General features: G+C 49.1%; 3 protein-coding genes across 4 annotated transcripts in view; 1 reads left to right on the forward strand and 2 right to left on the reverse strand.

The window, feature by feature from the left end:
- Positions 1–1,412: 1,412 nt before the first annotated feature.
- On the forward strand, positions 1,413–27,054 carry LOC135804980 (dynein axonemal assembly factor 11-like). Of its 2 annotated transcripts, none has more exons than XM_065318963.1 (15): positions 1,413–1,599; positions 17,661–17,754; positions 19,003–19,076; positions 19,546–19,623; positions 20,310–20,406; positions 21,083–21,158; positions 21,466–21,516; positions 22,084–22,152; positions 22,490–22,563; positions 23,161–23,256; positions 24,042–24,113; positions 24,494–24,559; positions 25,035–25,104; positions 25,639–25,734; positions 26,389–27,054. In XM_065318963.1, exons 1-15 carry the CDS (start codon positions 1,584–1,586, stop codon positions 26,773–26,775), a joined length of 1,416 nt encoding a protein of 471 aa, XP_065175035.1. In that variant the 5' UTR covers positions 1,413–1,583; the 3' UTR covers positions 26,776–27,054. The 2 variants fall into 2 exon arrangements, with proteins under 2 accessions (XP_065175035.1, XP_065175036.1); XM_065318964.1 differs by lacking the exon at positions 1,413–1,599 and adding an exon at positions 16,723–16,859.
- On the reverse strand, positions 5,858–16,210 carry LOC135804977 (filamin-A-like). Its single transcript, XM_065318958.1, has 6 exons — positions 15,399–16,210; positions 14,632–14,804; positions 14,052–14,231; positions 10,652–13,131; positions 7,657–9,688; positions 5,858–6,384 (listed from the first exon to the last, which is right to left on the reverse strand). Exons 1-6 carry the CDS (start codon positions 15,667–15,669, stop codon positions 6,247–6,249), a joined length of 5,274 nt encoding a protein of 1,757 aa, XP_065175030.1. The 5' UTR covers positions 15,670–16,210; the 3' UTR covers positions 5,858–6,246.
- Positions 26,876–27,912, reverse strand: part of LOC135804979 (CCAAT/enhancer-binding protein zeta-like) — a 44,565-nt gene continuing 43,528 nt past the window's right edge. Inside the window, exon 34 of the mRNA XM_065318962.1 lies at positions 26,876–27,609. Within this exon, the coding sequence (XP_065175034.1) occupies positions 27,445–27,609 (165 nt within the window). The 3' untranslated portion in view covers positions 26,876–27,444. The remainder of the gene's footprint in view (positions 27,610–27,912) is intronic.

The following is a 27,912-nucleotide window of genomic DNA, read 5'->3' on the forward strand; positions in this document are numbered from 1 at the left end:
ATATTCGGAGCATAGTGCGCACCTGCGATTTAGGGCCTAAAATAGCACAGTCATCTAAAGTGCGCACTATACTCCGGAAAATACGGTACACTGTAGATCTTTTTTTTTTTTTTTTTTTTTTTCGATTTCTGATAATTCCTACGACTATTCGATTATTCGTTCACCCCACGAATATTCTAAATTATTCGATTATTCGATTATTCGTTTCAACACTACACGGTGACGGTATTACTACTATGAATTGATCAAGAGTCTGATGGGCCATGGCATGGGGGCTTTCAGACTCAGTGCTCTTGCTATGATCATGTAGACGTAGTATGTCTCGGCCAGGGAGTCATACATGTACTCCCTTGGCCCTGGTCTCGGCATACATCGAGCAAGATGTCCGCGCTACGCTAGTCCTGGTGTGACCAGTCGTGGAGACGTCCTGTGCCTGTGCCCGTGGTACTGGATGCATGGTAGGCACCGGCGGATTATCATGATTATGCCGGCATAATTTGGAGGTTGAAAATGTGGACTACCGATAAAAAGTGACCGATTGGGAAAGTCGCCAAGGTGATTAGATCACGTGACGTTACTGGCACGTTACCGGTGGGAAAGTTTTACTGCCGCGGCCGGCTGCTGCGGCAGTAAACTTTTACCGGCAGTAAAAAAGTGCTCAGGCTGCATGCGCGCTGCGAAAAAAAGGGAAAATCCCTTGTCAGTGCCGCGGTGAGAGCTGAAAACTTCACGGTTAACGTTAGTTTGTTATCGGTAGTGTGAATGTCCTTCACGGTTTATCGGCGGTTTGACGGGGTTCACGGTAGTCTGAACGCGCCCTTATGAGGCATCCTTTCGGAGGTAGGAGCATAAAACTACAATCAGTCATGTACATGGTTGTACCACAATTCCAGTATTGTAAGCTATGCAACTGATCAGTGCTGGTGGTCCGCATGGCATTGGTAAAGGGTTCAGAGTAGCCCTTTTCCAAAGATGCTGGCCACTTTTGTCGCAACTTTCCTCGTACGGAGGATTAGCAAGACGAAATTCGCGTTCGCGTTCGCAAACATTTTTCAGTTCGCGAACTGGATTGCGAACTCTCGCATTTTTCGTTCGGAAAAGTAGTCGGAACACGAATCGTGGATTCGTGTCAGGGCAGTCATAAATTTACCACGCTGTACTGCCTACGTCGTGTCAACATCATGCATGTGCGAATTCTGTTTGCTAATCCTTCTCATAACGCGAATTCCGTCACTGAGTTCGACTTTCTTTGGAGAGCGAGCGCGAACGCGAATTTCGTCTTGCTAATCCTCCGTAGTTTTGCAAGAAATCGCAACTTTCTTCATTTTCAAAAACTACGTACTTCGCAACTTACTACAAAAAATTACTTTTCCGAAAAGGTGTGCAGAGAAGCGCGCGCTGGATCGAGACCATCGACTGTGCAAGCTATGGTTATTGTTCTAATAATTAAAAAAATGAGGTATAGGTGATGTTCGGTCATGGTGGAAGGAGAGGTGGAGCTACGGGAGAGATGAGCTGATTTTTCGCAGGGTGAGGGTGACATATCGGTTGGACGAGTGTGACGATTACGAAGGCAGTTGAACATGATAATTTTCAAAGGTAACTCAAACTAATTTAGCAATAAAAATCTTTTTACAAAAGAAATCAACTAATGAATAGAAGGAGTCATGTTTTCTCTTTCCATGTTGATCTCTAGCATGCATGGTCATCTTGGTATGGGGATATTCATGTATTTTGTTGTACTAATGGCCACTTGCAAGTACGAAAAGGCACAATTTTCTGAACTTTGAGGCTCCATAAGTACAACAAAGTGAGTATGTATCCCTGCGTGCCAAAGCATAATAATTATGAGGATTTCGCGAGCATAATGCGAGAATCCATGAAAGCATAATTCCATGATTTCGCGGGCATAATCCGCCGGAGCCTAGCCCGTGGTGACCAGGTGACCAGCTGGTCATGTCTTGGCTCTACCCTGGCTTGGCCTACTTAAAGGGGAAGTTAAGGCAAAAATTAAAATTTCACCAGTTGTAGTCTTCGGGGTGCTGAGTCGAATGGTCTTGGTCCGAGAAAGCTGAGACGCTTCCTTCCTACTTGAATCCCAATCGAACTCGCGCCCTTCCACCGAAACTGGGTGACTGCGCCCTACTAGATGGGGATTTGTATGCAAAATGTCACTAAAAGCGCCATTTCGTTCTTATAAAAGTGCGGATGACCGCGATTGGCCCATATGTTGTAGTCTTTTGGACGCTGAGTCGACTGGTTTTGGTCCGAAAAGGCTGCGATGCAGCGTTCCTCCTTTATTCCCAATCGAACATGGTTGAACAAGCGGTCACGTGCTCCTGGGTGCACACCGGTGCCCAAATCACCTGGTCACCACGCCAGCAGGCGACAACTTTCACACCAAGGTTCAACTCGAGTTCAACTCGAGTGACAGGACTGCACCCAAAAAAGGTCAAACAGGCTAGTAAGTTGTACCCTGCAGGCACGGTGACCAGGTGACTGGTGTACGCAGGAGCACGTGACTGCTTGTTCAACCAAGTTCGATTGGGAATAAAGGAGGAACGCTGCATCGCAGACTTTTCGGACCAAAACCAGTCGACTCAGCGTCCAAAAGACTACAACATATGGGCCAATCGTGGTTATCCATGCTTTTATAAGAACGAAATGGCGCTTTTAGTGACATTTTACATACAAATCCCCATCTAGTAGGGCGCAGTCACCCAGTTTCGGTGGAAGTGCGCGAGTTCGATTGGGATTCAAGTAGGAAGGGAGCGTCTCAGCTTTCTCGGACCAAGACCATTCGACTCAGCACCCCGATGACTACAACTGGTGAAATTTTAATTTGTGCCTTTAACGAGAGAGCTTGGAAGCTCAGGGCCCTACGCTATGCTTTTTGCCTTGATGACCTAGACAAAAAGAAGCATAGGGATGTTATAAATTCTTAAAAAATGTTATAAATTCTTAAAAACATTCCTTTTTTAAAAGACATAACCTGGGATTCGAACCCGCACTATCGCGCGCCCTGCATGCACCCCCGATACACTTCGCATACATAGTAATTCTTCCAAGTTTCTTCACGTTATGATCTTGCTTTTGAAAGCCTTATTTGAATATGCATTGTGGCCAGCCGTCTTTGATGGTACGGTATGGTACGGGATAGGTACGGGACAGGTACGATCGAGGGTAATACGACACCGTCTACCGCCTTGATGACGGCAAAAAAAGCATAGGGATGTTATAAATTTTCAAATTCTCCTATTTTTTTTTTCAGGCATATCCTGGGATTCAAACCTGCACTATCGCCCTACATGCATTCCCCCATACACTTCGCATTCATACCCATTCTTCCAAGTTGCTTCACGTTATGATCTTGCGTTTGAAAGCCCTATTTGAATATTGCGGCCAGCTGTATGGCCAGCTGTGTTTGATGGTACGGTACGGTTCGGGACAGATACGGGATAGCGCCAGGCGTGACACAAACGCACAAACAAACAAACACACAAATACCAAACGAGAGAGCTTGGAAGCTCAGGGCCCTACGCTATGCTTTTTTGCCTTGATGACCTAGACAAAAAAAAGCAAAGGGATGTTATAAATTCTTTAAAAAATTCCTTTTTTTAAAGACATAACCTGGGATTCGAACCCGCACTATCGCGCCCTGCATGCATCCTCCGATACACTTCGCATGCATACTAATTCTTCCAAGTTGCTTCACATGATCTTGCATTTGAAAGCCCTATTTGAATATGCATTGTGGCCAGCCGTCTTTGATGGTACGGTACGGTAGGGATAGGTACGGGACAGGTACGATCGAGGGTAATACGACACCGTCTCCCGTACCGTACCATCAAACACAGCTGGCCACATACAGCTGGCCGCAATATTCAAATAGGGCTTTCAAACGCAAGATCATAACGTGAAGAACTTGGAAGAATGGGTATGAATGCGAAGTGTATGGGGGAATGCATGTAGGGCGATAGTGCGGGTTCGAATCCCAGGATATGCCTTAAAAAAATAGGAGAATTGAAAAATTTATAACATCCCTATGATTTTTTTCCCGTCAGATACGGGATAGCGCCAGGCGTGACACAAACAAACAAAAAAACACACAAACAAACACACAAATACCAAATTATAGCTGCGTGGACCCTGGCTAGCGCCAGACGTTACTGAAGTAACGTCTTCTGCATAGCTACGGGAATAACTTCCCCTGTAGACTAGTGCAGTTCGATGGATACTAACTTCCACAGTTCCAGCCTTCACTTCAGTGCGCATTGCCGACTCCCTGGCCTGGTGCTAAAGACTCTTATAAGACTCTTATAAGACTCTTCCCTGGCCCTGCTGTTGAGTCTATCCGAGCGCAAAAGCGAATAGCTGTCGCATCAGCTCGGAATCCGAATGCACTCCGAGCTGATGCCACCAATCTCAGCTGCTCTGCAGATCTGGAGTCTTGACGCAGACCAACAACGTGTCATCCAACTAACTTTGAACCTGTGAACTGAGAAGAGTGCATCGAGCTGGCTGACGTGCAGGCCTTTGCAGGCTTTGGCGCGTAATGGTTTCTCGCTCAGTCGAAAGGTGTAGTATTTCGTGACGGGTACCTCCTTGGCTCGACTGCCATCGTCCGTTTGGTGCCACGTTCACCACCTGTCATGCCCCTCAGGTAGGTTCCTTCTATCCGCCATAATGAGGTGCGCGACATCATCGCAAGTCTGCTCAAGAAGGCGGCATGCACAATGTGGCAAGTGGAGCCTCACCGTATACAAGGCTCCAGCCGGTGAGACAGGACAGCAGTTTCACCGCTTTGCTCTGCGAATGTTCACTTGAAGAACACGCCCACCTGGATGTAGCTGCCAGTGGCAAGAGGAGTCACCGCAGGTATGGAGAAGAAGGAGTACAATCAACTTCGCTTATAACGACACTCGGCGGGGCATCAGCAAAGTGTCGTTATTCACAAAGCGTCGTTATACCCGAAGTCTCATTATGTATTTACAGTTGGATGGAACTCTGCTCTGGGCATGGAAATTCTGTCGTTATTCGCGAATTGTCGTTATATTCGCAGTCGTTATTAGCGAAGTTGACTGTATACTGGATTAACAGCAACAACATAATTACGGGTCACATTCAAACAACGCTACTATAACCACCTGTGACCAATCATCATTCCACCAGTACTGATCATCATTCCACCAATACTGATCATCATTCCACCAATACTGTGCAATACTGCACAGTACTGTGCAATACTGCACAGTACTGCACAGTATTGCACAGTACTGTGCAGTACTGCACAGTATTGCACAGTACTGATCCAGATTTACTCATTGCTGTTTTCTGATAATCGCTTAGTGCGTGAAACTCGGAGTTAAAACACTTTCTCTGTTTGAACCAGCTCTGCCTCTCGGTATCGAGCACTCTCTTGGAAAGCCTGGAACCTCTCTGTTTTTCCATGTTACAACGTTTTCCTTGGCTCGCCATCTGAGTTCTTTTAGAAGAGGAAGCTTTGCAAAAACGAACCGTACAAAACCGAACGTCCTTTTCACATCTATTATTGGCTCGACATCCGAATTTCAAATTGCACACCTGATGAACCGCCACGACCCATACGGCAATATGTAGGTGTACGTTGCGTCATTCTGCAGTAGAAAAATAGAACCAAACACCCCCCCCCCCCTCCCACACACACACACCATTTGACCATTTGACGCCCATCGCTAGAGGCGATGATAGCGATGCTATAGCAGCAGCCATAGCAACTTGTGCTGGGATTGCACCATTCAAAAGCATGCAACTGTTACTTGGCTGAAGAATTGACCGCCACTATTCAGCCTGGTCTACACCACACAGCTATGAAATGACTTTTTCTGGCCAGGAAATCCCTACATTTTGGTCTTTTTCATTTTTTCCCCGCACACACATCACACCACATACTCCGGCATGCACTGGCTCTTGGTAACCACCTAGGAGACTCATGTGAAAGAAAAGTCAGGAGGAGTCTGAGCACACACACACACACACACACGAGCGCGCGCGCGCGCGTGCACGTATACTAATTATTATGATGCACACAAACATGGAGTCAAGGCGGAGTGGCTACTACGGTTGGAATTGATCAAGCAATGGCCAGGCCAGTTCAGGATGATAAGCAACATGACTCTCATATTCCATTTTATGTTCCACTACGCTTGATGTGATGTTATAGTTACGGTTGCCAGCTGGAAAGACACGACAACACGTGAGCACTGGCTATCCAATATAGAGTTCTGTAACAGAAATCTGAATTGGACTCTCAGGTACGAGAAAGCCAGCCAAGTAGACGTTGACGATGTGCATTTCTGGCTGGTGAGGTGTGAACCTTGCAATGTACACGCCCTGTTCTTGCTCCTGAAACCAGACACACATGCACATACATATGTACATACAAACACACACACACACACACACACACACACAAGCCAAGAATGTGTCATAAACATGACCAAACGATCATACAGGCTAACGTTAACAGAGCAACATTGCCGAAGTAACTTAGCTTTTAAAGAATCTCACGGCAAGATGAAAAAGAATGATCGGAAGAGTTAGAATCGAAGGAGAACTAGAAAAGTTCACCATAATTCAGATTGTTACAGTAGTTAGATTTGATTTCAGATGGTGAGCTAATTTTCAATGAAAATTGCATTCATGGATAATTTGTCATAACTCCTAACATTTTCGTTCTTCCCCTTATCCATGTTGTTAGTACAGAACTTGCCTTTTATCAGGGGAAAAGGGCACGGTATCAGCAAGAGAAAATTTGTACAAGGGCATCACGTGTTACAAGGAGAGGGGCTTCAACTGGCTACCAATGAGGGTAGCTGAAAAGGGTCAACTTGCGAACGCCATTATAGGGGATTGACACGACGCGCAAACTCACGTGTGTGGTACTCTTTTTACTGACGCGCAAACTCACGTGTGTGCTACTCTTTTTACTGACGCGCAAACTCATGTGTGTGCTACTCTTTTTACTGACGCGCAAACTCACGTGTGTGCTACTCTTTTTACTCGTGTGACCCTAGCTCGTGCAAAATCTTGACAGACAGCAATGGTGAGTCAGCAACGTGTCAGCCAGTTTTGTTTTCTCGCTTTTCAGGCAGTTCACTTCCCACACACACAGTTTAAATAACTACTAGTCTACTAGGGAAGTGAACTACCTGAAAAGCGAGAAAACAAGTCAACCCCACCTGGACTCGAACCTGGGACTTTTCTTGTCATGAGCAATGTTCTCCAACCATCTGAATTGTGGGACCATGCTGAACCAAAAAGATGATGACAACTTTTTTCACTCCAAAGGCAGCTCACAACATGTGCCACGCCCACTGATGACACTTGGGTCTTTTCCCCTCAGGCCCCAGAGGACCAACCATGGTCAGTTTCAGGGGCGTATTACCAGGGGACCAACCACGGTCAGTTTCGGGGACGTACTACCAGAGACGAAAGAAATCACGTCCACTCCACCTTCACCAGTGGCGCTTACGCATGCTAAACCCATGCCACCACGCCGGGCATTATCCATCACAGAGTCGGCCTTGCCCTGCAACATAATATCACGGCCATGGAATCAGGACCGGCATGCAGCATCGAGAACGAGCCACTGTGACCAATTGGCAAACTGCTTACCTCCAGTAAGATTTCATCTTGAATGGGCTCGACCAGTTCAGCACTCAGCTGTGCGGTATCACCGGCCTGGCTGGCATCCACTGTGAAGCTGACCTCTTCGTCCATGACGTTGACAACCTTCAGCATCCTCCCCCGGATGCTGACCTGCGATGGGTCAATGGCTATTATAGTGAAGGGACTGTCGGGGATCCGCTGACCGGCCAAGCCAACGGCCACTCTGTACGTGCCGAGAGAACTAAGCTGATACGAGACATCGAACGTGCCGCGCCGATATGTCTGAGACACGACCGCCTCGAGCTGCTCATGAGTTCTGGCATTGTGGATGACTGCGGTTAGAGCGCCCATTCCCGCACGCTTGCAGTCCACTGTGAAGCTAAGTGGCTTGCCAACCCGCACTGTCGGGCCTAGACCGCTGCCCTCCATCGTGCACAAGGCCGGGTCGCAAATGCTGAACACCATCGGGCTGCCAGAGACCGGGCAGCCGAAAAGGTCTGCGCGCAGCTTGCCTCTGCCTGGTTGGGTGGGGGTAAATGTCAAGCGGAACTGCCCTGGTCTGGAGGTGATGGTCTCCACGTCAACATCGCAGTACTTTAAGTTGTGGTTGCGTTCAGTCACATATGACTCCAACTTTGGTTCGCAGCCATCGTAACACCGAGAAGCATTTAGCACGATGGAAGTCGGTATATCCACAATGACGTGGTCCAATTGATCGGGTTCAAACTCAGCGACGGAAGGATCTACGCAGGCAAATGTCAACGGCATATTCGGAAAAACCACGCCAAAGAACTCGAGCTCAATCCTGTGCACCCCGACTTCCGTTGGTGTGAACTTCATTTGATTGATACCCAGCAAGTTGGCCGAAACAAAACCATCCACCAAGTTTCCAGACGGCGTCTCCATCTTGCCAGTGGCGATGGAGGTGATAGGCGCAGCTGTTCGGAGATCAATGGGTATATTGATGACTTCATTGATAAAGACTATGTGAAACTCCTCATCGTTCTCTTTGAGATATGGATCTCTTAGCTTCACCTTGGTTAGATCGTACACAGGCAGGCATATTGGAGAGCACGGCAGCTCGCATCCGGCAAACTTCAGCGTCAGTCGACGTTCCCCTACAGCAGTAGCAACGAAGGATAGTTTGTGCAGGCCAGGTGCTGGTTGGTCATGCTGTACATGCAGTTGAGTATCATCGAGGGACCAGGTCAGCTGACCAGGTCCAGCAGCTTGGCTGTTCACATTCACTATGAGCCTACTGCCGACAAGGACACCCTCCAGGCAACTGCCACTTACTTCGACCAGTGACAGGTCGATGCACTTGAGCGAGAACGGCGCTCGCGGAACGAGGCCTCCGCAGTGCGTAGCGTTCACCTCATAGACACCGACCTCCTGGGGCTGGAACCGCACCCTGCATACCATCTCCCCAGTCCTTTCCTGTTGCGACTCGGCAGGTAAGTGGAGATCATTATCGTGTGGGTCTCTGACGATGATGGCAGTGCTGCCTGGACCAGCAGCTACTGGAACCAACACGGTGTACTCGACCAACTTGCCCACGTGAGCCACGCTATCGTTGCTAACTGATGGCCCGACTATGATGCACTTTGACGCATTGCCGATGCTGACCTGGAAAGGACTCTGGCGTATGTGTTGCCCGGCATAGAGGATGTGTACTGTGTGCTGACCCACCATACTGGGCAGGTATCCCGCATTCAGCACGACAAGGTCCTGCTTAGCGGCACGTGAGCTGGCCGGAGTAATCTGCAGATTGTACGGACCGTGGCTGGGCGTTTCGACTCGCACTGTGAGGCGTGTCGTGTCGCTCACGTTACGGATGGTGAACTCCGCCGGTAAGCCGGTCTGCACCCCTTGTGGTTGCAGACCGGCACCTTCGGCGTGTATGATGTTCCTCGGTGTGCGTGGCTCGACGTGCAGTTTGAACGGTGCAGCACACACGGGTGAAGAGTCATAGGTGACGTGCAGTAAGTGGTCAGACACAACATTTGGCACGAACTGAAATGACCGCCTGCCACCATCCCTGGATATAGAAGCAGAGGACAAGAGAAAGAGGCCGATTGTTTGCAGCCACACAAAGTATCCACTCTGTGAATGAAAAGCATGCAGACAGGGACAAAGGCCAGCCATGCACTTGGCATCTAACACCACCCGAGTGGAGTTTTGTGACGTCGCAGTACATCTACCTGTAATACATGTAGGTCATTTTCAGATTCTCTCCCTACACTCTCCCTACACTCTTCCGGCCTTGGCATGCATTTTACTACATGTACTTGTAATGCTGTGCAGCATACAAAGATCATCAAAAATCAGCAATGATGTTACACTTTTAAAGCGGGATTCACAGAAGCATTTGTGCGATGCACGATGCGACACGGTCTGCAGTGGTGGTGTGCGATGCGAACTCACGAAATACCATACACAGAAGAAGTCAGCAATGCGACGTCACCTTGCTGATTTGGCGCAAAATTCAGTGCAAGTGAGTACGATACCATCATCGGGTATTCGTGTGACTTGGTACGACTTGTAGAAATCTAGCAATTCTCAGGGAACCTTTGTACAACTTTACGAACTTAGAAGTTGAGACTTCGGCGGTATTAGTCATGAAGTTGGTTGCTCTTTCATCTCGCTCATAAGAAAGTGCATGTTATTATGCGTGCGCCGAATATTACCTGTGCAAAGTGAGTTTTAAGAACATGTTCTAAGCATCATATGCTTCATACGCTTTGACCTCAAACTTGGTGTGGTTCCATGAGTTGCTAGGCTTCTGTTAGAATAGAATTGGTGCAGCACACGTGAAAAGGGTACTTAAAACGTTACCTGCACTTCACTGAAACAGATAAAAGCCGCATTTGAAGTTTGAAGTCGCCAACATTTGTGCCTAAAGACCGCGCGTAAAAACCACATAGCGACTAGGCAAACAGAAGTACAATGCACTGTGCCAGCGACACGCGCTCCTGGGCTAGAGAGACAGGGGCGTCCTTACTGTGTCTGCTCCAGCTCTGGCAGTATCTCTCTGGTCCGGTGGTCTTGTTCGCTGGGCTGAACTTCAAACCGCAGCTTGCCATCGCCAGCCTCCTTGCACATGGCTTGCAAAGTGACCGCCTCGCCCAACGTCAAGGCACGCGGGAAGTCTTCGGAGAGTACTGTCACCCGCTCCGAGTCCTTTGGCCACTTGACGTCGGTGTAGAAAGGTGAGCCGGGTACATGTCGCCCGGCAAACTTGATCGAGACTTTGTGTCTTCCGCCTAGTAACGGTTCATAGGAACAGTGGCTAACACCTGGCATGCTGTCATCGCATTGCACGCTGCACTGGACTGGACCCCCGTCGGTAGTGTGCGATACCATCACCTCCAGGCTGCCGCAGCCGCACTGGCTCACGTCCACATCAAAGACGGTGCGCAGTCGAGCCAGCAAACCCGTGGCGGGGTGCACGCCGGGGCCCGTGACAGTGCACTTTGTCGCGTCCCTGAACTCACCGACCTGCACCAGGACGGGGCTGCATGAGACGTCCTCACCGTCACACAGCACTCTCACTGTATAGTCACCGGCCACTGTCGGGAAGTAGACACACTCCAGCCGCTGACCTTGAACAAGAGTGGTGCGCAGCTGGGTCTTCGCAGGCCCGCTGACTAGGGCGACAACCGGAGCATCGCCAGCCTCTGCAAACTCCACCGTGAACGGACAGGCGTGTCCGACCACATTGCCTTCCTGCAGGCCTGCACCGTGTACACGCACTTTCCTAGGATCAATGATTTGAACGTCGAATGAATTCCCCGGCACAACATTGTGTGAGTAGTCAAAGTCAAGCCTGTAACTTCCGATCAGGTCTAGCGAGTATGTAATTTCGTGTTGTGCTGCCGACAGTACATGCTCACCTAGAAGGGCTAGCGGAGCATCATCCATTAGTTTCGATTGCGCTATCAAGCGTAGGCGTCCAGGACCTGCCTTGGTTGTGTCCACGCTGACTTCAAAAGGCTTGTCTACCCACAGGCGATGAAATTTCGTCGCCGCATCTGGAAGGGAGACTTTGACCAGTTTACGGTCAATAACATTGACTGGGAATGGACTTCCCTTGACGTGCTGTCCGGCAAACTCAATGGTGACAGTGTATAGTCCAGGCAGTCTGGGCGTGTAGTACATAGTGGCCAGGTCTTCCGTTTCGTCGAAAGAACCTACCAGGTTCAACTCGACATCAGAGGGGCTCTTCACTGAGACGTCGAGGTTGCCGGTCCCAGCCCTGCCGGTGTCCACGGTGATCGTTGCCTGCTCGTTCACGTGGCCCCTGAAGGGCTGGAGTCCGTCGCCACCTGCCACACAGCTGCCAGCGTCCGTCAGGTACAGGGCGTACAGTGTGAGCGGACTGGAGGGCAGCACGTAGCCTCCCAGGGCAACGCTAACCGTGTGCGGGCCTCTGTGCTCAGGGCGGAACCTGCAATTGTGCACACCATTCTGCATGCCCTTGATGTGACTGCCGTCCGTGTCTATCTCAACGTCAACAGGCTTGCCACCAGGCCCGTTAACGAGCACTTGCAGTGGCTGCTTGGTGAAGTTGTGGTCGGTGACGCGGAAGATTGCCGGCTTTCCAACCACGTGATATGTGTTCTCCACGACTGGCCCCTCAACAAAGACCTTGGCAAAGTCCAGTTCATGCATGCTGGATATGATGGTAAAGGGACTACCCGGTATATCAACACCATTCCACTTCAGCGACAAGACATATTCGCCGTAGTCCGCAGCCACAAATCCACCCTCATAGATATGCTCATCAGTGCAGGTGAGCTCTATTTCACAGTGCTCGCTTCCGCAGTAGACATTGGCCGAAAGCTGGCCACTTCCAGCATTTTTAGCATCCACCGAGAACGTGGCCGTTCCGTTGCGAGCTAGAATGCAGCGCTTGCGGCCAGTGATGTTTCCTGTCACAATGAGTTTCGTCGCATCACACACTGGCGCGGTGTTCTGCTTTTCGACACCCTTCTTACTCGGACCGTGGCGATTGCCTCCAGACGCCCTGGCCTGTTTCAGACCTGCAGCTCTCTGGTGCAGGTGTGTGGTCCTTTTGCTGTGAGCTGCCAGCGACCGGTATCTACCACCCGTTGTATGTGATTGCTGTGAACTGAGATGCCTCCTGGACATGATCCTCGCCAATGCCGCCTCCGCCTTGCGCTTATCGGCAGCTGTTTCTTTGCCCGCTTCGACGCGTGCTCTCCTTCTCCGCTCCGCAGACGAAGTACGCGCAACAGCTTTCTCCATGACCTCACAGATCCTGATGAACAAGGGGCAGTCTTCCTTGCCTGGGCGTAAAAGCATCTTCTTGAGCGCGTCAGGGAGGTAGGTAGATTGTGTGTTCTTTGGGTACATAAGCGGAGCCGAGACCCTCAGCTTCGCCAGCGGAAAATAGGAGATGTAGGTCATCAGGCTGAGCTGATCGCAATTGTCACTCACCATGTGATGAGGTTGAAGTATCTGTAGAACCCAAACAGCCAGAACACAAGCAGAGAGAGAGAGAGAGAGAGAGAGAGAGAGAGAGAGAGAGAGAGAGAGAGAGAGAGAGAGAGAGAGAGAGAGAGAGAGAGAGAAAGAAAGAGAGAGAGAGAGAGAGAGAGAGAGAGAGAGAGAGAGAGAGAGAGAGAGAGAGAGAGAGAGAGAGAGAGAGAGAGAGAGAGAGAGAGAGAGAAAGAAAGAGAGAGAGAGAAATGACCGTGCCATATATTGTAACATCTTCACCCCACATATTCTAATATAGCCCATCCTGCACCCCTGCCATATCTTTCTACACGGCCGGGAAAAGCACTCAAAGCAGCGGAGAAAACATAACATGGAGAACATTGCTCCAGAACGGGGTGGGTCCCAGCATTGCACAACGCTCAAGCAGAAGTAATTAAGATATATTGCCATTATTGGTACATACGGAAGCGGGGCAGCCAATCACTGGATGTTCCTGTGTTGCCGCCACACCAGTGACTTCACTACAGTACACTGGTGACCTCACTACAGTACACTACAGTACACTGGTGACCTCACTACAGTACACTGGTGCGACAGTTTGACCTTGCTGAGTGGGTGTGTGACTTGCACAGACTAGGGAACACGTAAAGGAAGGTACCCGCAGATAGGCAGACAAAAGGTCACTGGTGTCCAATATCATCAATGTGTTATATTGTTTGCTTGTAGCATGAACGGGCAAAGCATGGAATGAAATCTGAGAACATAGCGGACCCCTGGTCAAAAGCTATCGATTCGCAATTACATAGACTGGCAAGAGCCTAGATTGATACTTGATAGCGTAGCTGCACGAGTTCCCACTGAGCATAACCGCGGCGAGTGGCATGAGTGCAGAGAACAGGTAAAAGTGTGGGAAGAAGAGACCTCTACAGAGTACTGACCCTTGGCACGCTCAGCCATCGCCCGGCAACCTTCATTGCATCAATTGCATTCCGCACAGAGTAGCTCGGGTCTCTTACTACCCAGAAGGGCATGAGAAACGGGGAAATGGCATCCACAAGCGCTGCCAGGGCCAAGCCATCGCGCCAGTCTGTCGTAAAGTTACTGACTTTTCTCTTGCCCTGCAGGTGAATACGCAATCACACCAACACGAGTGGCTCATAAAGACTTGAACAAGGGCTGTTGAGATACTTATGCGGCCTCTTCTGCCCACTGACTACAGGCAAAACACACAAGCCGTTAAGCCTACTATGGTGCTCCACTGCTCAAAGAGTACGAGAACTCGGCCGGCTGTAACACTGACCATTCATGGTGTACATTAGGACAAAGCACACAGTCGGTGCAAGCCGGGCCTGTGCATAATACACCACAGGCCCTGCTGAAATTAATTAAACTGCCCGTGTAGCTATGGCAGAAGGGTGTAGGCCACAACGGGACTAAACTGTGCACGCGACTGGCCACCGGTACGCTGCATGCACACTGCGACTGCGCGTATTGATGATGCCGATCAGCGCTACTTACCTCCAGCTTTCTCTGCACCCAAGCCAGGAGCAACAGGCGAGGTGTTGGCTTGCGCTTGAACTTGACACCAGGCTTCAGTGGCACGGCTGCACTGATCTGAAAGAACACTATCAGGGACCAGATGAGGCGCACGTACTTTCTCACACTGGCGTCTTTAACGACCAAGAACTCATCTGAAGGTGGAGCAAGTGGCAAACGCAAGAGAACATAGAAGAAATCGTGACAATTAAAGCAATTTTTGCACTGTAGCACAGGTTTGTCTCTTTTTGATTAGTTTTCCACTGCACCTTCCAGATGCACGCGAGGCACATTCATCCCCACGACGACCATGGGCCCAGAAAGAGCGAGATCACTCAATATCACCTTGCGAGCAGCACATCGCCTTTTGCTAATCTTAGCGGATGATGCTCATCATGCATCCTATTTTAGTTTTGTAGTCTAAGGACCAAAATAATACACAGGCAAAGCGCTGTGCTGCGCGGAGTCCGCAACTATTACTTCCATGACTTCACCAAAGCATCTCAACTGATCATGTAATCTCAGAGCCCATTGGTGCTGGGGCAGCGCAGCTCCCCCCCCCCCCCCGTGATATTCACGAAGCCGGATTTCACTTTCCACCACCACAGAATGATGTGTATGCACGCTAACCACTGTACATTTGTAGTGGAGACGGTAGTAACTTACTGAAGTGAAAGCTGTATGACTGTATGACTGTACGAACATACACGAAGAGCACAAGCAAAAATAGCTGGTCCGCGCTTGCTTACCGATGTGGCTGACGACAATGCCCAGTTTCCTCATGTGGAAACGGGCATACTCCATATTTTCTTGATAGTGCCCCGGCCCATTAGGATAAGGAAATGGCGCCTGGAGCTCCCTGCCCGATAACACCTCCAGCAGATTGATAAGAGGCACACCGGTCTTGAAGTCCGTGCCTAGGTTGACCATGGGTGTCTTCTTGGCCTGGCATAGATGATAATTGCACCAGGATCGCATTGTTAGCTCCTGGATTTCATCCGGGTCGCTGTGGGAGCTCATCGTTCCTTCTCTACTGGCGGTTTCTTCCTTGTGTCACGCCGAATCGCTTGCCTGCTTCCGCGTGACGAGGACACTCACAACGTGCTCCGTAGACATGGTAGACGCGCGGTCTGCGCAGCGACGTTTCAGGGAGGCGGCGGCGATGGCTAGGCTGCAGCTGTTGGTCACAACCAAGGGATCGTACAAACCCCTGGTCACCACTCCGTAGCGAGTTGGGAACAGGGAACAGGGAAAGGATTCTACGAACTCATCGTAAGCTGAGTCTGATGTCGACGTCGGCTAGATCTACTGGTCACCGAGTGGTCGTCGACGCGTCGCTGTCATGATCTGCGAGTCGCACCACTACTACTAGTGGCACTACCCCCCGCGCAGGCGCGTCGTTACGACCCGGCATTCTGACGGAGCACAGACAGTCGGACGGGAACTGATCGAAAGTCGGAAAGATCAAGGCTAGTGCACTGCGCTGCGTGCATGCGACCGGTTGTCAGTGCGACAGTTCCGTCATACTCAGTAACCATGATAACCGCCTGTGCTGCGCAACCAGTGCTTGCGGACGTCGCTTTTTATTTCCATGGCCATGGCCCATGAAGCCTTCAGATTCTGATCATGGACATGGGCCTTCAATCAGAGCTGCAGTTTTACTCCACAAATATTCATGATATAAATGCCAACCACTGACCTCTGTGCTTGGATTTGGAATGAATGGAGGAAGCGGAACTACTAGTACTTCAGAAATCTTTCCCCGTCATTTTTCTTGCTCTTTTGCTGTTTCTTACCGATCCCAGTCTACTTTACATGCTAGTACACTATTGTGTTTGTGAGAGAATTTCTTTCGCTCGACAGCGACTGTTAGCGTTGGCGGCAAGCATCGTTGTGTGGTGCTGTTGCACTGTTGGCACTGTTGCAGTGTTGGTCAGTGTCTTTCGGACTCAGTGTGCAGACTGTAATATTACTGTAGTGCAGAGGGCAGTAGGTTGACCAAGATCTACTGCATCAGAGCAGTGACTTCTATTCAGTTATTTCAAAGAGTTGGTGGACAAGCCGTTGATTATTCAGTTATTTCATTGAACTCAGGGCGGCAGGACAGGCCTGGTACGCTACATGTGGCGTAGTGCGCTGAGCGCTGATCAATCGTGGTTGCAGCTGACTATCTGCAGAATACCTGCAGAAGATTGCGAAAATGTCTCGAAGTAAGCCGGCGTCCACTTGGACTGCTTGTTAGATAAACGCATGATCATGTCACGTCCGTGTGTATGTGTCTGTGTGTGTGTGTCTGTGTGTGTGTGTGTACAAGTACAGTGCACATGCATGTGTGCGTGTACACACACATCTGTGTATGCGCGCACATGTATGCACATCTTTATGTGTGTATACATGCACACACACACGCACATGTGTGTATGTGTGTGTGTGTGTGTGTGTGTGTGTGTGTGTGTGTGTGTGTGTGTGTGTGTGCGCGCGCACATAGTAGAAATGGCAAAAGATGACTCTCGGTTTCACACACACACACACACCGCAGTCATGTGACTTGGGCCCTTGAACCTCTGTACGTGTTGTGTAGGGTCTGTAGCAAGGTGTAGTGAGCACCGTCTTGAGCCCCACAACTTGCTTCATGTGTGTGCATGTGGATTTGTGTAAGCGTGGGTCCATTCGACATGAAGAGTATGAAGAGCAGTGCTGCGATGTCAGTATCACATCGACATGGCAGCATTGCTCTACACAGACTACAGCCGTTGAGTGTAAGTTATCAAACGCCGTTGCGGCCAACGGTTACACATGCTGCACACAATTCCACACGTTCATGGGGCGAATTGCAGATAGCTGAAGTGCCCATACAGAAGAATGTGCTATGCGAACAAGCACTTATACTGTATGGTTGGGAATGATTCTGGTTTCACCAGTATCAAATCAATGTGCACATGTGTGCTCCTGTTATACTATGATATTGTCAACTCGTGTTGTGGCGATGTCGTTGTGGTGTGTGTATGCAGTAACAGAGGAGATGATACGGAAACGTTCGGAGCACAACAACCTGGAGATCTTCACCCTGGAAGAGGTGTCTTTACACCAGCAGGACATCACACAGTGAGTCACTGAGTGGTCTGAATCCGGCTTGTACCTTGTACCCTATATGCAATGTGAGAGAGGGAGGGAGAGTGTGTTTGTGTGTGTGTGCGTGTGCGTGCATGCGTGTGTGCGTGCGTGTGTGTTTGTGTGTGTGTGTGTGTGTGTGTGTGTGTGTGTGTGTGTGTGTGTGTGTGTGTGTGTGTGTGTGTGTGTGTGTGTGTGTGTGTGTGTGTAGGCCCAGTGTGCCAGCAAAAGCAAAATTTATCGTTTGAAAATACACGTACAGTAGCAAGTATCCCGTCCACTTTTGCTCCTCCTCGGGGGCGACTTCCACTGTACATGCACCGTGTAAAAACCATAGTGCAGCATGAGTAGATCCCAATGTGACATCAAAGCCAGTCTATAGGGCTTGAAAGTGATGACGTCAAAAACGGCCAGGGAGTAGTAAGTTGACATCAGATTTCTATTTTGGATCCACTAAGGTATGACTTTGCTATTGCCTCAGTATGTGGGTGCATAGCAACCCACTCATGTCGTATGCAGGGGTGACGTTTACTTCGCCACCAGTTGTAACCCCGTCCCCAGTAGCCAAATCAGTCAGTTTTACTGGCAACATCATCTTGCTGTGAGTAAGACCGCTTGAAATGTGCTTGGATCCATACAAAAACTGGATCCAAGTGGATCCAGTTTTTGAATTTTTGAAATTGTTGCTATGCTGTGACGTAGCACTTTCAAGCCCTATAGTGGTTGTGCGAAAGAAGTCATAGTGATGAGTCAGTGGAATTCCGGAACCACTTATGGCCGCCAAGTATACAGCGTGAGTTGCTAGTGCGTCACAAAGCAAGTGCATCGCTGTGCAGCGACTGCGAACGCATCTCAACTGATGGTATAACCGCAAAACCTCCATCCTCTAGCAGGTACCACTATGATCGTTGTCACGGTGATTTTTGAACCATGGATTGTGTTGAGTCACCTCCACCATTACACTGCACTCTTCAGCCAACTATTTGTAGACCCTCCTTCACACAACCATCACCACTGCGAGGACACTTCCGTAGACGATATTGATAAACTCCTTCAGACAGCTGTTTCGCTAATACATAGCTCATCAGTGAAGGTAGATTGTGTTGCAGTATGTTAAACCTGCTGGGCTCTGCATTAGGACTGGGACAGATAGGCAATGAGTTTACAAGACACCGTTGTTGAATTCCTGGGATATCTGTGCTCATCTGCTCGTCCGGTGTGTCTCTTGTGTGCGCACGGCAGCATTGAACTGTTGGACAAGATGTGCCGGGACCTGAAAATCCTGTACCTTCAAAGCAATCTAATCGGAAAGATTGGTAAGCAGCCCTCCGGAGTACAGACTTTGAACTCTGTCAATCATAGCCGACTACTGCACATGCACTACTGATAACCACAAATGGCACAAGGGAGCCCCATTTACAGGGTTTGTCGCAACTCCGAATTTCTTGCACAGTGCAATCATCAGCCACACACACACGCATACACAGTTGACCTTTGATGCCCATACCTATGCTACAGCAGAAGCCATAGCAACTTGAGCTGTGATTGCACCATTCTCAACAGCTTGCAAGGCTGAAGACTTGACCGCCCCTAATTTTAAGCCTGGTCTTCAGCGCACAGCTGTTTTGAAGTGGCTTTTTTCTGGCCAACACACACACACACACACGCACACACACACACACACACACACACACACACACACACACACACACACACACACAGCAAAAGTAGTTTGCTTTGCAGCCCTCCTGAACCTTGCCCCACTGTTGTGTATGCTCCTGTTAGAGAATGTACAACGACTAAAGAAACTCGAGTACCTCAACTTGGCCTTGAACAACGTCAAGCTGATAGAAAACTTGGCAGGTGAGGCGTGGCTGAATTGTGACAATCTCAATCAGCAATAATATCTCACACCCGTGACTGTGGATAATTTAGATGCAGTGGTGGTGGTGGTGGCTTTGCTAGCTGCAAATGCTGCTGCATGCCTGTTCACTATTGCATGGTGACTGTTATGAATGCCTGCCGCTTGAACTTCATCCACAGCAAAGAAGCAATGGCTCGTTGAAGACTGGTGACAAGGGGAGGGGATCATACTGGTATGTCTGTCAGTGAACCTCTCACACCAAACACTGCATCCTAGTAGCCAGTAGCCGCGGACCACTACACACCAAACACTGCATCCTAGTAGCCAGTAGCCGCGGACCACTACACACCAAACACTGCATCCAAGTAGCCAGTAGCACGGACCACTACCTGTCCAGTATCAGAGTAGATATTGTTATGCCTGAGTGAGCTTTAGATGAGAGACTCAACATTACCTAGCCCTTCAAGACTCTTGTGTGCAATGGTTCCTGTGCCTGTTCTTTGCTAGCATCAAATTCATGAATGTCTCCGTTACGTGTTCTGCAGTGTGCATTGCCTGGCCTAAGCACTAGCTTCTGGCTCGAATCCACCGCATACGGTAAAATGGGTGAATGTTACATTCTATGTTACTATGTACATGTAGCTGTTGGTGTGCTTGTGTTTGTGTGTGATCATCGCCTGTGAAGGATGTGAATCACTCAACAAGCTCGACTTGACTGTCAATTTCATCTCTGAGCTGACTTGTGTGGAAAGCCTCAAAGACAACTACAACTTGAGAGAACTGTAAGCAGTCTAACCACTACCATGACTGCACATAGGGGTGTGCTGGAAACGAGTGCATTATCCATTGGCTAATGGAAACGAGTGCATTCTGGATTTGCCGGTTAAAACGAGCGCATTCTGGATTTGCCGGTGGAAACGAGTGTATTCTGGATTTGCCGGTGGAAGCGAGTGTATTCTGGATTTGCCGGTGGAAACAAGCGTATTCTGGATTTACCGGTGGAAACGAGTGTATTCTGGATTGCCGGTTAAAACGAGCGCATTCTGGATTTGCCGGTGGAAACGAGTGTATTCTGGATTTGCCGGTGGAAACGAGCGTATTCTGGATTTGCCGGTGGAAACGAGTGTATTCTGGATTTGCCGGTGGAAACGAGTGTATTCTGGATTTTCCGGTGGAAACGAGTGTATTCTGGATTTGCCTAATAACCGCTATGGCTTGTACGCATTAAGCTTCTTAGGTGCAGATCGCTGGAATTCGCTCCCTGCTTCTGTTCCTATTTCCTCCACGCTATCAGACTTCCGCTCATCTTTACAAAAACATATAGGGTACCCCGTAAGAAGGCCTTAGGCCTGTGGGAATGCCCTATTAAAAATTTAATAAATAATAAAAAATAATAATAATTGCCGGTGGAAACGAGTGTATTCTGGATGCGTGCGTGTGTGTATTTTTTATGCGTAGGTTTCTGACAGGCAATCCATGCAGTCGGTTTGAAGGCTATCGCCAGTTTGTCATTGCTACATTGCCACAGTTAAAGGTAGGTGATGAAGGGGAGCACAACGGTAGTCCCTTCAAGGTTGGGGGGTACATGGTCGGGGGGGGGGGGTACTTGGTACATGGTCGGGGTGGGGGGTGCTCGCAACATGTACTTGATATAAGGCAATTGCCACTGCAAGCACAATAGGGTCTAGTGCAGTCACGCTTTGGCTCAGCAATGTGTGGGTTGTGCTGGCCTAGTCTTCCCAACGCCTGTGATGGCTGTTGTGAATAAGAGATCTAGTCTGGTACGTCACGTTGACGGCACATCTTCCTAGTCTCCGCTACCATTCTGTCTTCTTTTGCAGACATTAGATGGACAAGATGTGGAGATTTCCGAGAGAATCCAAGCGCAACAGGTACTTGTGAGTGTGTATTTCTGGGTGCATCAGTGCCTCCGAGGCTAACTTTGGACCGGCAAGCCATAGCCAATAACCCTGCTTTCAGCAACATATCAATGCCCAATTAAAGAGTGTACAGATGACAGACCTGCTGGTAGAAAAGCGCGAGACAAGACTCCATGGACTCGGTGGGAATTATTAGTATTACCTGACGCCACTCTGAAGGATGACGGTGGCGTTGTCGAACAACAGAGCGGCGAGCTTTACGGTGTTTCTGTGCGAGCTGCCTGAAAACCTCGCTCTGAAATCAAAGAAATATTGCGCACCAAGGACAAGAATGCCACGCAATGCGGGCCTGCATAAAACATGCCAGCCACGTTGTGTACCTTCTCTTCTTTCATTTATTTGATTAGTGACATTGTGACTGTTTGATTATCTTTTGCCATGCCTTACAAGAAGGGTCTTGGAGAGGAAAAAAAGTCGATAGAGTAGTGCGTATCGTGGCAAGACGGCCACACCTCTGAGTGTCCTATTGACAGTGCTGAGTGCTGACTGGTGAATGTTGTGCATGTCATTGTCCTGCAGGAGATGGCACTGGGATTGCGTGAGCGAATAGTGGAGCTGCAGACTGAGTGTGCTGAGCAGCAGGCTGAGGTACAGTACTTTGAACGGTGCATGTAAAACAGCACGGCTACCTGCTTTCTGCACACTGTCTACGTAGCGCAAGTGCACGCTCACTGTACAGATCATGTCAAAAAATACCCTATCGGGTACCCGTGCTACCCGGATAGAAATATAATACCCGAACTTGTTACCCGACCTTGTTACCCGACCAAACCCTACCCGTTGCAACCCTAGTCGTCAGGAGTATTGCACAGTTGGTGTGTATCTCGGCTCTATCAGCAGAATGCCAACAGACTGACTGATCCTTACTACTACCACTACTAAACTGTAGCTCTGTTGCATGAATTCCATTTTGCTGCCATTCTAGGACGAAGATGATGAAGATGACGAGGAGGATGAAGAGCTGCTACCTGGTGAAACGGAAGCGGACAAAGAAAAGCGGTATGCTGCACAGCCACTATCCAGTGTGACGAATTATCACACCGTGCATCGGCCCTGTCGCACTGCTTATTGGTCCCCTCCCCAGTCAGGTTGATCACTGGATATACAGTCCATTATGTGTGGCATGGGGGTTGCATGCATGTCTGCTGGTCCACTGATTCAGGTATTTACAACTTTGATCATGCACGTCATGCTGTGCATAAACGCTGTGCATAAATGCTGTGTGAGTCCTGAGTGCACTGTGCACTCGTGTCAGATCGGATTACATGATTGTATCACTATGGTACTACCTGCCATTGCCAGTGCAATGCTACTGTTCTCATTCTGCTGCCTATCCTGCTAGCAATACCAACATTGTTGTTGTTGTTGTTGTTACAAATCTTAATTCTCACGATAGCCAGTGGCCAATAAGAGATGTTGTTGTTGATGTTGATGTTGTTGTTGCTGCTGCTGCTGCTGCTTCTTCTGTTGTTGTTGTTGTTGTTGTTGTTGTTGTTGCTGTTGCTGTTGCTGTTGCTGCTGCTGCTGTTGTTGTTGCTGCTGCTGCTGCTGCCGCTGTCGTCGTGGTTGTTGTCGTCGTCACCGTTTTTGTTCTAGGTATTGGGAGAAGAAGACGGCTTACACGCCCAAGTCGCGTATTGCAACACAGGCTCACCTGCGGAAAACACACGCCGACAAAGACAACCCCGAAAAGTACGTACATGCAGCCGGGGACGTTTTCAACGGCTACAATACACACAATAGGCTGGTCGAGACCATAGCAATGTGCTACAATAGGCTGGTCGAGACCATAGCAATGTGCTACAATAGGCTGGTCGAGACCATAGCAATGTGCTACAATAGGCTGGTCGAGACCATAGCAATGTGCTACAATAGGCTGGTCGAGACCATAGCAATGTGCTACAATAGGCTGGTCGAGACCATAGCAATACAATAGGCTGGTCGAGACCATAGCAATGTGCTACAATAGGCTGGTCGAGACCATAGCAATGTGCTACAATAGGCTGGTCGAGACCATAGCAATGTGCTACAATAGGCTGGTCGAGACCATAGCAATGTGCTACAATAGGCTGGTCGAGACCATAGCAATGTGCTACAATAGGCTGGTCGAGACCATAGCAATACAATAGGCTGGTCGAGACCATAGCAATGTGCTACAATAGGCTGGTCGAGACCATAGCAATGTGCTACAATAGGCTGGTCGAGACCATAGCAATGTGCTACAATAGGCTGGTCGAGACCATAGCAATGTGCTACAATAGGCTGGTCGAGACCATAGCAATGTGCTACAATAGGCTGGTCGAGACCATAGCAATGTGAACACGACTTGCTCGGTAACGTTACATAGCTGTGTAAATGCTGGCACGGTGACTTGGGATCCAGCAGCAGCAGCAGCAGTGTACAGCGGCTCGCCGGTCACTCAGATGAATGTATCACTGCGCTGCGTTTCATGTTCTGCTGCCTTCTTGGTTTGCTAGGGACAAGAAGAGGAAAGTGACTACACGCGTGTTTGAGAGAGGCGGACGGATGCTGAACATAAACGATGGAAAGTACGTGCTGCTTGTACATGTTTGTACGTATATTTACAGTCACTGGTCGGGATGAGTCCCGATAAACACTGGCCACTGCTCTCGTGCCAACTACATTGGTAGACAAGCAGACTGTTTTGCAGAGCGTCCTGTATGATTTAGAGTTTGTGACCAAAGTCATGTTCACTTCATGCACCATCACAATCCAATTATTCATGACCTGTGTTGGGTCTGTGATTCTTATTAGTTTCCCGACTCTCACAAAGAGAAGTAAAGTTCGCCGCTACTGGCATGTGTGTGTGTGCAACACAATGCAATCTTCATACCTCTGCAGTTCGTTCCATGCTGGCCCACCGCGTATTGTGTATTGCCGGTATTTGTTGTTTTGTCCCCATGTGCAGGTATGACTTCTCAGTGGACGACTCGACGGAACCGGATAAAGTCATTCTTGACCTAGTGTTGCCAAGGTAGGACCCGCTCAGTGGCAAACCGTGAACACACGCACGCAAGCACGCACGGATGCACATACACATGCTAATGTAACTACACGTACTTCTCATCAGCTACACATGTTTTTGTCAGTTCACAATTCGGAAAGAACCTCGATCACTGGTCAATATGCTAAATGTACATACTCGTACTCGTAGTGCTGCTAGCACTCTTGTAATGCAGACTCTAAGTTAGCGGAGTAGTTGTTAGCGATCGAATCAGGGTGGAATCTAAATACTTGTAAGTAAGTGGTCACCATCAAACCAGTCTGACCTGGCCTATAGCCCCCGGGTATCATCCACGAGTGGTTGGCCGTTCCATGATCTAAGATGTATGCATGGCCATTGGCTGGGCTGTGTACTGAGTTAGGAATGGTGCTGCACACACTGCTGCATGACTGCTCTTTCACATGCGTAATTATGTCTGCTGTACTGCTGCTACACTGCTATGCAGGTTTATGGACTTGTCACTGATTGACTGTGACATCCAGCCAACATATGTACGCGTTACAGCCAAGGAGAAGGTGAGCAGAGATGGCGTTCCAAGTTCAAGTACAACTACAGTCTGTCCAAGCTTGTCACCATTCCAAAGCAGGACACCCACGGTATAATGTATACAAATGTTTTGGTCCCAAGCAGGACGGTTGGACAGTCTGGAACTAAACACTACACTTGGTACTGCACCGTAGACCTATAGCGCATGTAGCCATGCTACGTCCTCAAGTGTATGGAAACTAGCACAGTCGGCACATAAGCCTGGTTTTAGTGTTGGCATACATAGAAATACATGTACCTGTCTTGGATAGAAGCCTGTCTCATATAGAAGCCTGCAAAAATTCCCCGAAAAAGTGATTATTAGCCGCGGCTTTTATACACGACTTTACGATAAATAAACTGTACGCACCTGTGCTTTTTGAAGTGCCCAGCGTGTGTTACGTGATTGTACACGGACATGTTCACTATGTGGATGCAGAGGCTGCTAGAATGTGGTTGCACCCCTGCATTACTCGACTTCTTGCATTCTTGGTTTTGTTCCGTCTGCTATGTGTTGTGTCCAGGTCTTCCAGCTGGTCCTCCAGGAAGAAATCCAACCAGACAAGAGCGATGCCAAACGCTCCAAGGTCACGGGACACCTCGTCCTTACAATGCCCAAGGTGTGCGTGTGTGGGGGGTGTGTGTGTGTGTGTGTGTGTGTGTGTGTGTGTGTGTGTGTGTGTGTGTGTGTGAGCTGTTGAATGGTGTAATCCCAGCACAAGTTGCTATGTCTAACATAGCTGTTCGCTATCATCGCTCCCGCGATGGGCATGTCTAAGGTCTGAGGTGTGTGCGCGTGTGGGTGTGGATGTGTGGATGTGTGTGCCACACACAATGTGGTGTGTGTGTGTGTGTGTGTGTGTGTGTGTGTGTGTGTGTGAGAGAGAGAGAGAGAGAGAGAGAGAGAGAGAGAGAGAGAGGGAGAGAGAGAGAGAGAGAGAGAGAGAGAGAGAGAGAGAGAGAGAGAGAGAGAGGAAAAGAGAGAGGGAGAGAGAGAGGCAGAAGGAGATAACATTTAAATGTTAAAGTAACGCGTCGCGTGTTGACCTTATACAGTGCGGGCAAGGATGACCGGGCACGAACACTGAACACTGACAGGTTACTGAGACATTCAACGGCCTGACACCTTATTATCTTTTTACTGTTGCAGTAGAGGACAGTTACATGTACCTCATAACTCGTACCCATTACGTCATGGCGGGTTCTCGTATATTTCACATTTTATTATTGGCTCAGTAACCGAGTTCTTTCTTTCTCCATCTATTTCCCTACAGGTACGGCCGGTACTAAAAATGAGTTCACAACGGACAGCAGTAGCGGCGGCGGCAGCCAAGTCCAAACGACAGGCAGATAGCACAGGCCAGACACCACCTCAAATCCAACGCCTGGAAGTTGATACAAGTAAGCGCGTAGACATTGCCAACATTGTCAGCGAAAGGCAGCTCGCCAACAGTAACACATCCACAAAGTTGACGCAGCGGCCTGCAAGGAAACCCCTCCTACAGGACCTGACAACCAGAAGTGGAATCACAGAAATTGAGGATGACAACACTACAATGGCTGATCACCAAGACGTCAGCAGCAAAGGAGATGGCCGCGCCAGTGGAGGCAGTGACGATAGCGATTTTGAGGATGACCCCGATGTGCCACCATTGATGTAACACCAATGAATGCTTCTCCACAGGAACTGCATGCACATGTACATGTACAATACATGCATGTACTGTAAGGATCACCAACACGTTCAGCAGCTCCTGGCTCATAAGTACGGCAACAGTATGACATCACCCAATAGATACAATGGGAATATGACATCATCGTGATTACCCAGTGGATACAATGGGACCTTGAGAAGCCAGCGCTGCTCTGACACACAGTGCTGACACTTATTGACAATGAGAGTTTTTTTCAGACATCACATATTAAACAAAATATACAGAGGTTTGAGATGTGAAATATAGGCCGGCTGTCCCGCAGTAGGCACACACATGCACGCACGTAGCGCATTCGTAGAATTCGCAGTGTTGTAAAGCGTTTTCAAGACGAATACAAGTGTTTTAGTAAATCAGCAGGGGGCCGCAGCTTTAAATCCTGCAAATACTGCGTATTCGCGTGCCAATTGTCGAGCAGAAAAGACCCCGTAGCGAGGTAGTCGCACGGTTCCTGGACTGCCAACATCGTCGAGGCAACTCAGTGAACCCATCCCTAGCCAACCACGCCGAGAAAACCTCTTCGACAGGGGGGGGGGGGGGGGGGGGGGGTGGAAGGCATCTTCTTTTCTGAGCCGTTTCTGAGACTTGCCTCACGGACTACAGCAGCAGATGTGGCAGTTACCGTCCACGCCTGAACTGGCGCTTGCGCTGCCGGTAGTTCTGTCCCGCGTTGATGCGCTTTTCCTCCCAGTCCAACTGCTTCTGACTAACACCATCCTTGGCAATAAGCTGGCTGGCACTGCCATGCTTGGACGATTTCTTCTTCTTCAGCATGGCAGCAAACTGTAGCAAGAAATATAGGAGACGTTGACAATGAAGAGTAGTAAAGGACACGTTCGCAATGAAGAGAGATAAGGCAAGACTTGGCCTGGGGGTACGTATTCTAGTTGGCTAGGTCATATGGACTAGAGACCCTTTTCAATGCTAGAGTCCTTTGATCACACATACTGTTATGTCGACAATAATTTAATGATGGGAAGGTTGGCGGTATGAGACGGTAGCCAACCAGAAGATCTGGATCGTTTTCCTTTGTTTTCGTCTGTTTATCATCCTCAAGGAATCCATGTTGACATGCATACGACTAGT

Source organism: Sycon ciliatum, chromosome 1 (assembly GCF_964019385.1).
Source record: "Sycon ciliatum chromosome 1, ocSycCili1.1, whole genome shotgun sequence".
NCBI lineage: Eukaryota > Metazoa > Porifera > Calcarea > Leucosolenida > Sycettidae > Sycon > Sycon ciliatum.

Coding starts and splice junctions, on each gene's coding strand:
- LOC135804980 (XM_065318963.1), top strand. Junction 23,257..24,041: donor GACAAAGACAACCCCGAAAA/GTACGTACATGC, acceptor TTGGTTTGCTAG/GGACAAGAAGAGGAAAGTGA. Junction 25,105..25,638: donor GCGTTACAGCCAAGGAGAAG/GTGAGCAGAGAT, acceptor TGTTGTGTCCAG/GTCTTCCAGCTGGTCCTCCA.
- LOC135804977 (XM_065318958.1), bottom strand. CDS start 15,669: ATGAGCTCCCACAGCGACCCGGATGAAATCCAGGAGCTAACAATGCGA. Junction 14,232..14,631: donor GGGTGCAGAGAAAGCTGGAG/GTAAGTAGCGCT, acceptor ATTCACCTGCAG/GGCAAGAGAAAAGTCAGTAA. Junction 9,689..10,651: donor CCAGAGCTGGAGCAGACACA/GTAAGGACGCCC, acceptor TTCTATATCCAG/GGATGGTGGCAGGCGGTCAT.